The sequence below is a fragment of the Artemia franciscana genome, chromosome 10, assembly GCF_032884065.1.
Source record: "Artemia franciscana chromosome 10, ASM3288406v1, whole genome shotgun sequence".
In the NCBI taxonomy this organism is placed as follows: domain Eukaryota; kingdom Metazoa; phylum Arthropoda; class Branchiopoda; order Anostraca; family Artemiidae; genus Artemia; species Artemia franciscana.
The window spans coordinates 25,851,498-25,869,473 of record NC_088872.1 but is presented as its reverse complement, the minus strand read 5'-3'; the positions used below and the strand labels follow the sequence as shown (position 1 = coordinate 25,869,473).

Genomic DNA, 17,976 nt, shown 5'->3' with positions numbered 1-17,976 from the left:
ACTCGGCATGTGCATAGCATTTTCCAATTTACTCAGGTACGCGTGTCCCTTCTGTACCTCCTAGCTCCCTTCCCCTCTCTCATAAGAAAATGTGTTTTCTTCTTGACCCAGAGTACAATCTCTGTAATTTTCGAGGGATTTGCAAGCCCAAGATCAAACAACCATCGTAAAGCACTTGTGAAAATAATTGGCAATCGATATAATTTAAGGCTATTGCCACACGACCTGTTGGAGAAGGATTCATCCCTGAAGAAGGATTTACTGATTCTTTGATTATTCTGAATAAAATGCCTGTCTCAAAATTTTTATCGCCTTTCTCGGGGCCTTTGGAGTGAGCGAGTAGCAATAATTTTGACAGGACAAGGCATGTGCCTTGATTTCCGCTGATTTCAAAATTCACTCTTACTTATTGCAAAATATTTTCAATTTTACTGCCAATTTGTTCAATAAGAAGCAAAAACTACGCTCTTTTTAAATCCTTTCCTTTACATCCCTTTACCTTGTTATTGGAGCATTAATATTACCGTATTATTTCAGAACAGCATTTCCTAAGGGAAATGCTGACAGTTGTATTCCTCAAGCCAGTGAGCAAATTGTTGAAGTACAAACATCCAGGGGAATTTATTAACTTTTACTACAACGGAGAAAGCTTTCAAATTTTGCGCAATGCCTTTTTTTTGTTAGGTGGGGTGGATGACTAGAATTGAGTGCTAGGTAACCGTTATTATTTTTAGGTTTACGATTAATGTTGAATTAGCCTTTTTTTTCTTTTCTAAATAGTTCAGCATGAATGGGTAGGGTGCAAACATATATGAATACTACCATAAACTTCAGCTATCCGTCCCAAAAATAAAACAAACACGATCCACCTTTGAAGGGATATTAAAATTACAATAGTTTTTCACTTCTTCACAGTTTTTTAGCCATAAAAGGGGTCCCTAAAAGTGATTCACTCTTTTAGTGTAATGTACTCTTGAGGCTTGATTCCGTAGAACAAAACCTCTCAATAATAAACAAATTTTAGCTCTTAGTTATTTCCTTCTGAAATAATTGTCCATTTTTATCTGTTTCTCTCCCGATCCTCTATCTTGTAATGCGGGCATATTAATTCGCGAACACACACACACAAAAATATAAAATTAAATTGAATTTGACAAAATGCCACTTTTATTACTCATAGTTTAGCCAGGCATTTAATAATGCATGTGGTAAAATTCAACCCGATTTAAAAGTACATATAACGAAAATAGAAATCATCAATGCAACAGCACAAACACATTAAACAAACACACACAAAAAGGAGATAGAAGGAGATAGGGAAAACTGTTTTCCTAAATTAGTGATTAATATAGACCAGCACTTGAATGAGGCCTTAACCCTACTCATCCATACAACCACATAGGTCAAACAGCATAGCCATACACAATCAACCATAAACAATAATCCATGGACAGGCAGTCATGTCGTCAATTAGTATAAGTCGTCATTTACCAAACAATAAAAACAGTAAAGACAAATAATTCAGAGGCAACAACCCAACACAAGGGCTCATCAGGAGAATACACTTGCCTATTGGGTTTCGGTACTTTAAATTCTCTACCCAGTCAAGTGTTGTGCCTACCACAGAATATCTATGGCATCCCCGTGTCAGGTATCACCCCCAAAATACATGCCTATGAAAAAACCAGCAAATGTAGAACAACCAAGTAACACCAAAACAAACTTATCCTGTTAATATGTTCCTCTTTTTAGCAGCAATAGGTAAACTAAATGTGATAAATTTTACCAAATCACAAATATTAACTCTTTGCAAAAAACCTGAATGAACTAAACAAGGCTAATTTTGAAAAATCCGCTCTATTAGAAACACAATTCAAAATAGATGGCGCTGCATCAACTTTTCGCAAACCTCCGAAATTAGCCGAAAATTTCCTTTAGTGTTTCCAGATATTTTTTTTTGGTATTTATTTAAAAGTTCGTTATAATGAAAACTGAATTTTTTAAATTACCAAGTTAATTTATTTGCAGAAAAACCTCTTAATATCAATTTTTGGCTTAAAATTTTACATCTATTTTTACAATCAATATAATTACTACAAATCCTTGCATAACGAAGTAACTGTGAGAAAAACGCCGAATATGTGATATTTGAGTATATATTACTTTCAGCGAATGGGAAACTAATCACTTCAAAATCAAAATCATCCGTTTTATTATACATTTTAAAACTTAATTTATTATTATCAGAAATATTAATATTTAAATCTAGGAAATGATCTTCAAGACCAGCGCCATGACTAGGTTCAAGAGTAAGCTATGATGAATATATATTTTTAGAAATATCAATGAAATCCTTACAATTTAAGACCAAAATATCATCTAAATATCTTTTATTATTTGACAAAACATGTTTTAAATTATTTGGATTATTCTTATCCATCATAAATTAAATAAATTCTAGTTGACTTAAAAACAAGTCAGCTATAAATGGGCTGGCATTCCCCCCCACCCCATGGGAATTCCCACGATTTGCTTGTACAAATCACCACCAAATCTTATATAAGTAATGTACAAAACAAATTCTAATAACTCAAAAATCATATCCAAGCTGCAACATCTCAAGTTAACTGTAGTCTTAAAGCAATTTGTCCATATAGCTTTTTTATTATAAGTGTCTATTTCTAAGAACCTTTTACTAGATAAGAGGAAAGATTTCTTGATAACCGTTTTTAAATTATCTAACACTACATTAAGTGATAAATTAGTATACATTGCCGCAAAATCGAAAGACTCAATTCTTTTAGCTGAAACCATCGTTAAAGAATCTATCACCTGCAGTGAATTATTAACACTCCAATATGGATTAAAATTCGAAAATTTTTTAATACCAGAACAATAGGTTTTAAGTTTATTTATAATTTCCTTTAAAATTAAAGAGAGGTCAGTAGCAGCAATGCGGGTTGGACATTTAGCTGCTCCAGCAATAAACCGTGATTTAGGGGGATTCTTATGAAATTTTACTGTCCAATATAGGAAAGGGAACTTTTTGTCATTGTCATTTATTTAAATATTAAAATTTTTTAAAAGTATTTCTTCAGTCTTTTCAATTAAATTCTCATCCTCTAAATTTACCTTTTCGTAAACATTAGTTGTGCATAACTCCCTTTTTAAAATATCACAATACAGCTTCTGACAAAATAATGGCAAAATTATTATTAGCTTTATCCACTGGCACAATTACAAATTCATTCTGTAGATTAGCAATTGCTTGTTTAATCTTAACATTATAAAATAATGAAATAGTGTTACTATTTTTAAGTTATGATATATTTTATTTCGTATTCTACTAATAATTAAATTCTTCCAACTTTGAAAACTCTCTTTATTTTTATTCTCTTTCTTACACCACTTATCAATAAATAAATCAAAAGCATTTTCCAAGCCATCAAGAACACTCGATGGTTTCAGATGATGAGAAAGACGGAAATGAGCCCCTTTATTCATTATAATTTGAAGATCATCTTGCTTTATTATTGACAAGTCCCCTGTTATAGCATGTTTGTAAGTGGGATTTACAAATGGGCCAAGTTGCTTACAGTTACAAACCGGTTTCCAATTTATATCACTATCTAATCTTTTAAGTATTAAATTATAATTAAAAATAATTTGCCCAATAGTTTTTGAAAATTTATAAGTTAAAACTGGACTATCATTATAATTCAAATTACTAGGAAGGGCCTGTTTCACATCCCGCTGATTTAAAATTTCCGGTAAATTAATATCTTCAATCTGCTTACAAGTAAAATTAATAGGTAAATATAATCTGTTATCCTTATTACCAATCTTATCAAACTTTTTCTTTTTTGAAATAAATTTCGTTTTAGTTAGAATGCAAATTGTATCGCATATTACTTTAAAATTATATTCAAGAGCTGTATTATTCTTAACAATCCAGAAAAGTTTGATTAAATTCCTCTTGGATAAATTATTTAGACATTTTATTACGGAAATCATACCCCTAGATTCAAGTAGCTGGCATAGATCTATAGAAAGCATATGTAAATCTAATTAATTTTTTCTATTATTTTTCCTATGTCCTCTCGATCGTTTTTTACGTTTAGTAGGACAAGTAAAAGAAGGATGGTCCATAAAACCATTAATACATTTAACAACAACCTGAGACATGTCACCATATCTTGCTACACGATCATTTAGCCCAAAAGGATAAGCTGTACCAATAGCATGGATCCAGAAATCCTCCTGTTTATGTAGTCTATTATTCTTCTCATCTTTATTTAAATTTTCTAACTCTAAATTTTCTAAAATTGTGACAGTTATATCTGATATGGAACATGTACCATTATTACAATGTTGAACTAGATAGTTAATAGTTTTTTCTTTATTAACTGTTTTCTTGTGTCCAGAAAATCTTTTATATATATTATTAGTTGTTTCCCCCACATATTGTAGGCAGCATTTATTACATTCTAATAGGTAAACTACATCGGTTGTTTTACAATTAACATTACCACGTAACTTGCATGCAACATTTTTATTATACAATGTACTCTTAACAGAAGTCCGTGGGATAAAATGATCTTGGCAAAGAAAACAACGACTCTTACACTTACTAACTTTCAAAAAATCGTTCCGAGTTCCGAGGCTAATATTTGTATTATGTTGCATTAAAAGTTATCAAACAGTTCGTGGTAACGAACTGTAGTAAGGAGCGACCCGGCTCAATAGTAACAAAAACTCTAAAAAATCGAATTTTGATATCAATAGCTACATCAAAAGAATCGCATTTTAATGCTGATTTTAAATAAATAAGTTTCATCAAGTTTAGTCTTACCCATCAAAAGTTACGAGCCTGAGAAAATTTGCCTTATTTAGGAAAATAGGGGGAAACACCCCCTAAAAGTCGTAGGATCTTAACGAAAATGACACCATCAGATTCAGCGTATCAGAGAACCCTACTGTAGAAGTTTCAAGCTCCTATCTACAAAAATGTGGAATTTTGTATTTTTGCCAGAAGACAAATCACGGGTGCGTGTTTATTTGTTCGTTTTTTTGTTTTTTGTTTTTTTTTTTCCAGGGGTCATCGTATCGACCAAGTGGTCCTAGAATGTCGCAAGAGGGCTCATTCTAACGGAAATGAAAAGTTCTAGTGCCCTTTTTAAGTGACCAAAAAAATTGGAGGGCATCTAGGCCCCCTCCCACGCTCATTTTTTTCCCAAAGTCAACGGATCAAAATTTCGAGATAGCCATTTTGTTCAGCATAGTCGAAAACCATAATAACTATGTCTTTGGGGATGACTTACTCCCCCATAATCCCTGGGGGAGGGGCTGCAAGTTACAAACTTTGACCAGTGTTTACATATAGTAATGGTTATTGGGAAGTGTACAGACGTTTTCAGGGGGATTTTATTTTGTTTGGGGGTGGGGCTGAGGAGAGGGGGCTATGTTGGAGGATCTTTCCTTGGAGGAATCTGTCATGGGGGATGAAAAATTCAATGAAAAGGGCGCAGGATTCTCTAGCATTACTATAAGAAAACAATGAAAAATAAACATGAAAACGTTTTTTCAAATGAAAGGAAGAAGTAGCATTGAAACTTAAAACGAACAGAGATTATTACGCATATGAGGGGTTCTAAAAATACTTTAGCATAAAGAGCGAGGTATTTAGGAGGAGATAAATACCTTGCTCTTTATGCTAAAGTATTTTTAGTAATTTCAACTATTTATTCTACGGCCTTTCTGATTCAGGGGTCATTCTTAAAGAATTGGGACAAAACTTACGATTTAGTGTAAAGAGCGAGGTATTAACGAGGGTACAAACCCCCTCGTATACATAATTAAAATATAAGGTTATGAAAGTTTGTTATGTAAGTTAATTCTTAAGTTACGCATATTTTTTACTAATAAAAACGTTCGTTAAAATTAAAAGTTCTATTTGCCTTTTTAAGTAACCGAAACATTACAGGGCAACTAGGCCTCCTTCCTCACCCCTTATTTCTCAAAATCGTCTGATCAAAACTAAGAGAAAGCCATTTAGCCAAAAAAGGAATTAATATGCAAATTTCATTATAATAATTTATGTGCGGAGAGCCAAAACCAAACATGCATTAATTCAAAAACGTTCAGAAATTAAATAAAAAAAAACTATTTTTTTTAGCTGAAAGTAAGGAGCGACATTAAAACTTAAAACGAACAGAAATTACTCCGTATATGAAATGGGTTGTCCCCTCCGCAATCCCTCCCTCTTTACGCTAAAGTTTGACTTTTTGCCACAATTCTACTTTTTAAAACAATTAAAAGCTTTAGCGTAAAGAGCGAGGGATTGCGGAGGGGACAACCCATTTCATATACGGAGTAATTTCTGTTCGTTTTAAGTTTTAATGTCGCTCCTTACTTTCAGCTAAAAAAATTAGTTTTTTTTATTTAATTGAAAACAAATCCAAGCAAACCAACATCCAAATCAAAATCCAACAATCAAAGTCCAAAAAACATGCCAAGGCCAATAGGTCAATAAACATCAGTTCATCATATATTTCAATGTTTCCATTTCAATGTTATTCAAATAGCACTTATTTACATGACGCATTGACATTTGATCATATTTTTGACAATGGTAGAAATTTGTTATTCTGATCATCCGATGTCTGCGATACAGTTTACATTTCAAATGACACCCCACTAAATTCTTATATTTACTAATTCGAAAACGCTATAGTTTAATGTCAGTTAAGCGATGAGATGTTCATATTTGTATATTTTTGAAAATCTACGAGGCCACTGTCGAATGGGTTTTACTATAGTTTAATTTTGTTAGAATCTGTGGACAATCTACGCTCCTATGACTTTTATAGTGTGACCACCAAATTTTAAAATGAACTAAGTTTGTTAAATTAGTCATGTGTGGTTAAAAATATCATGATTTTAGTAATGTTGAAACTACAAGATTTGTTTCATGTTCTTTCACATTAACTTAACTCTGACGATTTTTATGTCAAGCGATTAATAAATTTACTCTTTGTGTCAACTAGAAATTTTTAAACTGGCTATAATCGAAATTATGAGATTAATTTCTTTAATTTTCATTTTCTTTTACAAGCATTTTCCAGTTTGGTACCTACTGTCATTGAAAACATGGGAAATAATTGCTTCTGCCATTGTTTTTCTTTTAGTTCTGAAGCAACTTCTTTAAAAAATATTAGTTGATGAAGGGGCAGCATCAACTGCAAGATATGCTTCTTTTTTATATTGAAGTCAATAAAGATTTTAATAAGTGCATTCGAAATACAATCGGAAGCAGAAGATTTAATAACTTTGTAAACGCGTAACATGAAATTAGGTGCTTTCTGTGCCATTTTCATGAGCCAAATGAGCCGAGGATTGAAATCTTATTGTGTTTATCAATCGTGGGAGGCCGCTAATCACTGGTGTGGCCTACACACGGCTATTTGGCAGTAGATTTGATATGCCCGATATAGGACCTTATACTCCAGTTTCGATTTATTTTTATGTCTTTAAAGGTAGAACTCACTGTTTTTCAGATTTGACGTCTTTTACAATCAAAAATTGTGGCAGTCATGTTTCTGGAAGAAATTGACGGAGAGTTTCAATTAATTTTCAAATATTCAACTTTCTTATATTTTCTTTCAGCTCCATGCCTTGTCTTGTGGCCTTAAAGCTTTGTCAACAACTGATATTGGTCAGTTTGTTGAAGTACTGCGACAGTCATGTGGGGGCCATGGTTACATGTCAAACTCGAACTTTCCACGTATATATTCGCAAGTTCAAGCTGCCTATACTTATGAAGGTGAAAATACAGTCCTCTGGCTCCAAGTGGCAAGGTAATTTTCAACCTGAGAATTAATTAGCCTATAGTCACCCTGTCAATCAGGCCAGTAAGCAATTGCAGTAGGTTTTGTCATACGACAGCAGCGATTTTATATATATATATATAAATGTATATATATATATATATATATATATATATATATATATATATATATATATATATATATATATATATATATATATATATATATATATATATATATATATATATATATATATATATTACGTTTTTGTTAGTAGAAAAAATTAGTAAAAGAAAACTGGCTCTTGTAAAAATAACCAAACTTTCCCTGTTAATAGGTGTTTAAATCACTAGAAGGTGCAGACGGAAGATAGTGGTTTTTCAAGACTAATTCCTCCCTCTGGCTTTATGCTAAGATTTTGTGAGGGTTTGTAGATTTGGTAGAAATTGTGCTAAATGAAATCGTACCTTTCTTGTGTTAGATCAAGCAATGTGGCTGCCTTATGTCCTAATTTTCGTTTTCTTGTAAAGTGTGTATATACAATCTAGAGAAAATTTGCCTTCTTTTTTTTACTTTCCATTGATTATAGTTCTTGTCTAAAGATAGACAATTACCTGCAAATTAACAAAAAGAAGGATTTCTGATTTTTGCGTCAAAATCATTTACATGTTTGAAAATAAAAATTAAAAGTTTTCGTTGAACTTGGAGCTGGATGAAAATAGACTTTAGTCAAAAAGTACCCTTTTCCTCCGAAATGTATTCCCTTAAAGACGAAACGAATACGAATTTCAATAGAGATAAGTCCTTTATTAGACAGGGAAAAACAAATAAAAAAGTTGTGACTTCCGGATCACTGAATGTTACCGGTACATTGGATGAAGAAGTTCATTAAATGAGTTCATTCTAAGTCTTGAGGTCCTTAATCTTGCTTAAGTTTATGCTGAATTCATAATAGGGTTGGCACAATCTTCTTCTTCTTCTAATTGTAAACAAAATGTCGCTAAATTTATATTCTTAGTTAAGTTGGCACAATCTTCTTCTAATTTTAAACGGAATGTCGCTGAATTCACAGTTATAAAATTTCCTGGTTTATTATCTCCATATATTCACAAACTACCTTTTTTAGATTTACGGTCATATAAATGCTTCGAAAAAAAGCACAAATGTAAAGAAAGTCGCCACACCGTCCACGGACTTGAAAGCTTTGGTACGAGAGCTTAGGTAAACAAAATGGAAAAAAGTAAAGAATAATTTTTTTTTACATATTGCAATAATAGAAAGAGGTGAGATAAAATTTACGGAGAAAGTGGAAGATGTACTGATCCTCCTTTATTAATATGTATTGTCTTAAGGAAATTGCATTAGTAAAACAGAAGTATCTTACGATTTGCTTAAATTTTTTTTTTCATCGTTTGCTTTGGATTCTAATCTCTTTTTAGCTTTTGGATATGTAATGGTTAGTTCAATATTTTTTTTTCTATTTTAGGCACTTGATAAAGTCCTATAAAAATGGTGGAAACTATACTAGCAGCTATCTGAGTGAAAAGGAAATTATCAGAAGTCAGAAGCTTTCTGGAAATATCTATGATCCGTATTTTCTTGAGACGGTTTTCCGAAGAACGGCTTTCGGGTAAGCTCTGAATATTGCTGCAAATTCGACTTGGTGTTAAGCACCGGTGATTACTTATTCCCTCCCCCCCCATTCTCTCCTTGTTTAAAGCTTCTGCTTTCACATCTCCTATCTTAGTAAAAGCAATTTGAGTTCTTTTTTCAATTGCAACTATTTTTTCGCAGTCTTCGTATACTAGGCTAAGGCTGCATATATGGGTTTTTGGTGTCTTTTTCTCTTTTAATTTTGAAATAGGTTTACCAGGATAGGAAGCATTGGAAGATGTGGCTGCTTTAATGGATCTTAATCCGCTGATCTCATTTTCTTATGTATATTTACTTGATGGAAATATAAGGGAAACCGGACAGCATTAACAAAAAGATATTTCAGAGCCTGTAGCTCGATGACTACCCTACAGAATTATATGCAGTATCCTGGAAAACTAAATGTATAACAATACATATTGTTGTATGTATATACAATATGTATATGTATATGCATACAAAATGTATATACAATACATTTAGTTAACAGAAAACTAAATGTATAACAATATTCAACTAAAGTACGCAGTTTGGACTGATTGTTTTCTTATTTAAATTCTCCAAAAGACTGTCAGTGAATTGCCTACAGGATTATAGCAATAGTCTACGCAACTGTATGGATAACGTTATAATATATAACATTCAGAACTAGGCCAGAAGTAAGATTTTGTTGGGTTTTAGTTGACAGATCGTAAGAGATTTCGTTAATCTATTACACGGATACCAAAAGTTTCTATTGTAATGACCTGTTTCTTATTGTCGTTTATTATATCCCTTTAGCTGAAGAATCGTTGGGTTTTTTTTCTCCGTAGGCTTAAGTAGTCTGAACTTTGGAGCCAATGATGCTAACTAACGATGTAAACAATACAATTTTTTAAATCATAACTTGCAGTTTGAGGGGTAGTATAAGCTATCTTTATCTCCCACTCCTCTCTCTCTCTCTCTCTCTCTCTCTCTCTCTCTCTCTCTCTCTCTCTCTCTCTCTCTCTCTCTCTCTCTCTCTCTCTCTCTCTCTCTCTCTCTCTCTCTTTCTGTCTTTCTTTCTCTCTCTTCATCTTTTCCTCTTTCTGTTCTACATATATCTAGTGGTTTAGAATATGTTGAGCATCAAGTTATTTCTCTAAGGATATGTGTGTCTTTGAAAAAAGAAGGAGAAACAAGAGAATTCACGCTTGTCGTATATAACGTTGCTTCTTTTTCACGAAATTCTTATAGGAGATGAGGATAGGACGCTCCTTGGTGGGATGATCGCTTCGTGTGCAGTTATCCAGACATTTTCCCAATGATAAGCATTATTGATATAAATTAGAGTGAAAATAGGATATGCGTATGAGATAAGCATCACAGTATTTTTCTGAGGAAGTGCGGTGGGGGGGTGGCGGTTAATAGTGCTTGAAAAAAAGAAAAAAAAATTCAGGCTTTTCGTACATAATGCTTTTTTCTTCACGAAATTTTTATAGGAAATTGGGGTGGAACACACCTTGTTGGGATAATCGCCTCTGTGTGCAGTTATTCAGACATGTTCCCAATGATCAAAAAACTTTCTGTGCTATCGGGACTCAAAATTCTGTTCTAATATTGTCTGGGAAAAAATAATACTTCTCTTCAAGGCATACTTTTGGATATTCTTGTTACTATACAAGCGTATTGTAGCTTGATATCTTCAAAGGCTAGAATATTGATCGAAATATATATTTTCTGCGTAGACTTGTTTTTATTCACTCGTCTTAAATTAAACCAAAGAGATTCTCCAATAAATCCGCCATTGTGGTTTTAAGTTAAGAATTGAAAACGGGGTTTACAATAGTGTCAAAGGATAAATTGTATGAAACTATTCGAACTTAAAAGACCAATTATTCAAGTTAAGATAGTTTGGGAGGATTGTATGTCGGCCCCATGCTTATTTGCCTGATTTTTCTATTGGAATTTACTGTATTTTTCTTTACTGATTTTAGACTAGTTAGAAGAGCAGCGGCAGAACTGGATAGATTGACTGCCCAGGGAATGAACCCACATATCGCTTGGAACAAAGCCTCGGTTCTTCTAATTGATGCTGCTAAGGTAAATAACATCTTGATCGCTTTGCCAATCTTACTTATGGATGGCAATACGCTATGCCATAAGATTAGATAAGATGAGATCGTTTAATTCGTAATGATGTAAACCAATCTCTGCTGCTAAAATACATAAGCTGTCACGTTGTAAAATGATCGAGGGTTTTCTATTAGACATTACACTCGGTATATATTGTACGATATACATATAAAGATTAAAGCTACTTATCATGTTAGCCTACGAAACAGTAATACCATTCAAAGTATATATTATTGCTGAAGTTTATTCTCACAATCAAGGGTCTTGTCAACTAACTCATCGTAGCCAACTGTTTGCTCTTTAAGAGAGGGTCATGTAAGTTTGGTCATCCATAGATGGCGGATCAAGGTAATATAAAGATATGGCTGCATATTACAATAAAAGATAAATAGTTGGATGAAACAGAGAAATTGAACGTCTCTTAGCTGCCTTGAACTGTCTCTTAGCTCAAAACATGCTGCCTTACTTAGTGTAAAGATTGTGTCTCAAAAGTTTCAATTTAGTAAAAAGTATTTTGATGAATGGCGGTGCTTATTAGTACAGTAAAACTTGTTATAAACCCGAAACTTTTTTGGATTACATCGTTCCTTTCAGGGTATTTTTATTGTAGTTTAAATAGAAAATAAGTCAGCTCTAGTGTTTTATACCTGTTTTAACATAAAAAATTATGCTTAGCGTGAATTTGATGCAGTATTTCTTTCCAAATCTTGTTTGTAATGAAAAGTATCCAAACAAAAAAAAAAGAATATGTTATTTCAAAGTAACACTTCAGTTTTATCGTATATTGAGCAGTTTGGGTTTTCTATCAATACGAAGGGTGCACGCAGCAGTTGCGATATTAGAAAATGGTTGTAAATAATTAAAAACGGGTCAAATAATTAAAATAGTGAATGACACGTTAAACGCAGGTTTCTTTAGAATGATGCCGTACCCTTTCATGATTTTCCAGTACCAGGGAAAAATAACCAAAAAAACAACCTGCAGTTTATAGAGTAGCCAAGGAGGGGTGAGATAGTAATAAATTTCAAATTGTTAAGTTAAAAAGGTATCCCACAAAGAAAATAAAAATCACCAAGATGGGAACTGTTGTTTTTTGTGTTTTTTTTTTATCACAGAAAATAAATTATTCACACAATACTCAATGTCTAGTCATATTGTGACAAATATGCCTAATTACAAATTCTGCTACCATATTTGTTCAACAGAATATTCCATATAGTAGTAGGGGAGACCGGGGCTATTCCGGACGTTTTTCAGATTTTCGGTTGTGTCATTTTCCGTACTGGACCGATCACTGTGTTTATACTTCCTTTTGGAAGGTAAACTATTTGGCAATCCACACCAACAACCTCATTGTCCTATCTACAACCACATTTTCAGAAATGAGATTTTCCCAAGTTTGGTCATGCTGTCCGAAAATGCCCCTCCATGGGGCATTTTCGGACACCCCCGGGGCATGATCGGACATGCCCCACCTCTCCAAGAAAAGTACTGCACAAGTGTTAACAAACTTCGTATATTTGTGTAAAAGTAAGAAAAGTAATTAAAAGTACTGGTACTTAACCATCACTTTATATTAAAGGCTGAGAAATCACGTGAAAACACATGTCCAGCAATGGATCTTGCTGTCCCTTCTGAGGAACTAGGATCTGGTAAGACTAGGACAATATCCTTTTTGTCGACCGTTGCTTTGTCCTCAATCTCTGGGAATACGAACTTCGGGCCAATCTTTCTCAAAAACTTGACGTCAGCAACATCGTTATCGATGGACTCGACTAGCCCAACGTAATACACACACGAGGACTTGCTTTTTCCTAATTCAAACTTGACGAGAACGAACTTTCCGATTTGGATGGGAGAAACCGGTCTGTCGCTCGCCACAACATCATCCTCTCCCAAATCAAGTGACATGTCCGACTCGTCATCACAAATGTCATCTGGCAGTTCGGGTTCTGATGAACTGGTCTCCGAAACTGAAAGCCTGATGAAAGCTGATGGTTTTCGCTTATTTCCCACCTTGGTCTGTCGACGACCGACCATTTTCTTGGTTTTAGTGATTTTCTTTTGTGGCGTTTTTTTCTTGGCTTTCTTGGCTTCTCTGTTGTGCTTTTCTTTTTCCAGCTGTTCTTTTTCAGGGGTATCTGTCAGTATGTGGGTTTTTCCTCTTTTTCTTCCATTCGAAGGATTTCTTTTTGTTGGGTCAATCCTTGGGTGCGGCCTTACAGACTCGGGGGTGATAGGAGCTGTCCCGGATGTACCGGGAGCGGGACCTTCAGGTTCAGAGTCCTGGATAACTTCACCGTGATCTGCTGCCTCTGTAGTAGAGTTAGTAGTTGCAGCTAGTGGAACGTCAGTAACGAGAGCAGGGAGAAAATCTGATTCGCCAAAAGCATGACGATTGAATGGGAAAATACCGGGCCTTTGAAACCCAGTAACAATGTTGCTGGGGCAGAACTTATCTAGGAACGGTTGTCGGGATAGCTCGGCTACTTCATGGATCGATATTCTGCCACCTGGATGTGCTATAAGCCATTCATTGAAACTATTACGTAGCCCGTTTTTAAAAGGTCCATAAACACTGATATCAAGGGGTTGCAGTTTATGTGAACAGTGTGGGGGGAACGTCAGCACAACAATTCCGTTTTCTCTGCAAAAGTGAACAATTTCAACGGAGATATGGCTGCCGTGGTTATCCATCAAAAGCAAGTGAGGATCTTCCTTATTCGATTTTGTTTCACTTTGAAAATGCTTGATAGAGAGGAGGAAATTGTCATCCGTCATCCAGCCGCTTTTGTTAGAGAGACCTAAACTTCCAGGTGGGCCCAGGTTATACATCCGGCAATTCCATGAACTCTAGGGAAGACAAAAACAGGAGGGATAACCCGTCCGGCTGCATTGATGAAAGCTAGCATAGTCGTGTTCTCTCACCGCTCTGCTGAAGCAATTTGTGAGACTTGCTTAGCCCCCTTCCTGGCTACAACCTTGGGGGGATCCAAAACAGTAGGGATACCTGTTTCACCACAGTTCCAGATTTTGCTAGGTGGAAACTTATGCCTGCTTTAAACTTCTGCTAGGTTGTCATAGAACTTGCTGACCACTGGAGCATTAAACCCGGAAGCACGTGCTTGACTAGTATTTTCTGGAGACCGGATTGATAGCTCATTTCCTCTCTTCATAAACGAAGAGAACCAGTCTAGGCCTGCCCTTCCCTTTTCCGTCCACGTTAAGGGCATCTTCACATTAAGCTTTACTGCAAACTCATAGGCAAGCTTACGAGTTGAAAGCCCTGTCAGCCCATGATTCATCAGCGATGCTGCTTTTAAATATTCGGTGAGTTGCTTTTCTTGCTCTCTAGTAAAAACTTGCCAAAATCCACGTCTCTCAGATGGCAGGACCTTAGCCGGAGATTTATCAGTTTCCAGAATATCGGGCTGGGCATCCAGTTCAGCACGGTATCGTCTAAGGGCATCATTAACTGTTGACTTTTTGAGTCCAAAGTTCTCCGCAGCTGCTCTGATAGAGCTACCATCTTTGACGATCGAAGCGACTGCTCTTTGTAACGTTGCTAGATCAGGGGGTGGTTTGTCTCGTTTTCGCTGATACGTTCGTACCATTTTCTGAAAAGAAATAAAGTATTAGAACTGATAAGAATAATAGTGAAACTATCAAATTATCAAATATATTTTATTTTTTATGTTATTCCCCCCTCTCCCTCTATAAAGTCCTGCCAGTCGTTCTTCCAAGAATTATCTAACTGCATTGATGTTAGGATTTTGATGTTAGCCAGAATTTTAGCTTTAAGAACAAGTGCACAGGGGCGATTAGATTAGAATGCAAAGTATTTTTAACGTTATCTCAAGAATAGAAGAGCTTTATTATGTGCATTAAATTTTTACTTCATTAAATACAGATAACTTGTGTTTAATTTAATATCAGAATAGCTTACAGTCTATCTTTTTCCACTATTAAATAATAGTACAATTTCTTTTAGGTTTAAAAAATTACGTACTTTCAAATTTAGGTACACCTTACCATTTTAAAACAATTCTAAAAACAAATCCTAAATAGCACAATTCTACCTCCATGAATAGATGGATCTAAAACTAGCGAAATAGATGGATCTAATGGATACGTTCGTACCATTTTCTGAAAAGAAATAAAGTATTAGAACTGATAAGAATAATAGTGAAACTTGTGCAGGTCTGTGCAGCTTTATTTAAAACTCTGGCAAGAGTTTTAACACTTCACTTTGAACTTCACATGATGGGGGCATTTTCGGACAGGCAAGAAATAATGTCCGTACATGCCCCGTAATCTGTGTCTGGAAATGCCCCACAGTGACCTTTAATAAAAAGATGGCTGCCAAAAAAAAAAAAAATATGAAATTATATACATTACTTTATAATTAGAAAGTAGCCAATAGATCACTCTCTTACCTGCCGAAACTGCTTTCCCCTAAAGCTTGCAGAACGCCTGAAAATTGACAAGGAACATACAGCTAGAAATTTAAATTTACCTCCAAATTTGCATCTGACCCTCTCAAAGGAACATTTATTACTGAATTCTAGTCAGAATTTGATCGAACGTGCGTTACATGCTCGCCATCTACTGACATTTTTGTCAAACTTTTGTATCGATATCTGAACGAGCAATATCGTTTGTCCGATCATGCCCCCGTCCGAAAAAGCCCCTGTCTCCCTTACTAAAGCCGTAAACTGTATAAAACAAGTAGTAAAGTATTATATAAATCAGATCTCATCAAATAGATCCCTCAAGCCCTTGCAGGTTTTAATGTTCTGAATCTTTTACCCAGGCCCGGTGGTAGCACCTGTAGACAAAATTACAGAATAAACTGTTGTGACATTGAGGTATGGGTCAAAACATTTGTATTGTAAAGATTTGACATAAAAAAAAACACATGACCATAAACGAGGGGAAAATTAATATAAGAGGGCAAGGGCGTATCCAGGATTTCTGTAGGTGGGGGGGTTGTCAAAAAAACTCTAAAAACACATATAAACTAAATTTACATGTATATTTCTCGTCTTTACGAGTCTTAAATGTTTTTTTTTTTTTGGGGGGGGGGGGGGGGTCAAACACGGCAATCCCCCTGGATATGGGCTTTTGAGAGGAGGAATGAATAAGAACGAAAATAAAGCAAATTAATTAAGTCCAGTTTCATAAAGATCTTATTTATACGAAGGATTTGTTTATATATAATCTTTTAGAATTTATAATAAATTATAGGCATATAATAAACAATTTCTAATATGGGAATTCATTATGAATTTTGGAGAACTTTTGTAGTAGGCTATGTTACCTCTTTCACGAGAAAGGGAAGAATTGCTACATGTAGCCTACTGAGTTTTGGAGCCTGAGTATCTGATCATGGGTTTTAATTCAGAATGTACGCACCAGTTCCTCGTGACTTTAACCTTCCTAATTTGATTTTTTTTTTTTTTTTTTTTTTTTTTTTTTGATAACTTCCAGAAATAAGTGGTATTTGTAAATCTTTCAGAATCATGACTGGAACCTGATTATAAGCATTGTTTTATTGAGAAGAAAAACTAATTACTTCAAATTTTCATTCTACTTGGTTTTCTAGTCGATGCTTGTGATAATTTTCATCCTATAAAGGCTAAGTAGAGTAAATTCAGAGTATCATCTGACTGTCTGAGACTTCTAATATTAAGGCCTGTTTTGGCCCACAAAGAAGAGCTTTATTTTCAGTTCGGCATAAGTATGAATAAAACAACATAGCACAAAACATAAAAATCCATGGTTTCTGCGTTATTTACCTTCATTCTGATTGCCATTTTAGGGTCACTCTCGTTACTTTGTCGTCCACAACTTCAATGAAAAGGTAGCATCAATAAAGATTTCACAAGCCACGAGAGATGTTATTTGTCATCTACGAGATTTATATTTGGTTCATGGAATTCTAGCCTACAAGGGTGATTTCATTATGGTAAGAAAATGTTTTAATAATAAGATAAGATGCTGCACCTTAATTTTCTACAATTTAAAACTCTGAAGAGAATGCTTATGCTCTCTCTCTCTCTCTCTCTCTTACGGTTTCTTATCAGGAATAAAGTCAAAATTATCTGTTTTGAGCCCCTTTGCAAGGGAATCTGATTCAAAGTACTTATTGCTTAATGCTTAACTAGATTCGCTCTTTTTTAAGGCCTGGTCAATTTGAGTTGAGCTGTTTGAGCCGAACATGAAGCTGTTTGAAAGATGTAGGTGCTCTGTTAGGAAAAAACGCACGTCACATATCAATCTCTTTGGTTCAACCTCCTAAAACTATCAGTTTTTACTTCCTGAGTCTGCTATTTTGTTTTTTGCGCTGCATTAGGTACGGTGAAAATCAAAAAGCGAGCTTTATAGACATACGAATCACGTA

The 17,976-nt window shown here is 34.5% G+C and overlaps 2 protein-coding genes across 22 annotated transcripts in view; one reads left to right on the top strand and one right to left on the bottom strand.

The window, feature by feature from the left end:
- LOC136031983 (transmembrane GTPase Marf-like) overlaps positions 1-17,976 on the bottom strand; it is a 503,142-nt gene that overhangs the window by 297,923 nt on the left and 187,243 nt on the right. The window lies entirely within an intron of this gene.
- Positions 1-17,976, top strand: part of LOC136031979 (acyl-coenzyme A oxidase 1-like) — a 168,548-nt gene that overhangs the window by 147,995 nt on the left and 2,577 nt on the right. For all 21 annotated transcript variants that reach the window (XM_065712034.1, XM_065712022.1, XM_065712018.1 and 18 more), the window contains 4 exons: positions 7,666-7,856; positions 9,313-9,456; positions 11,435-11,540; positions 17,395-17,541. In XM_065712034.1, coding sequence (XP_065568106.1) covers positions 7,666-7,856; positions 9,313-9,456; positions 11,435-11,540; positions 17,395-17,541 — 588 coding nt within the window. The remainder of the gene's footprint in view (positions 1-7,665; positions 7,857-9,312; positions 9,457-11,434; positions 11,541-17,394; positions 17,542-17,976) is intronic.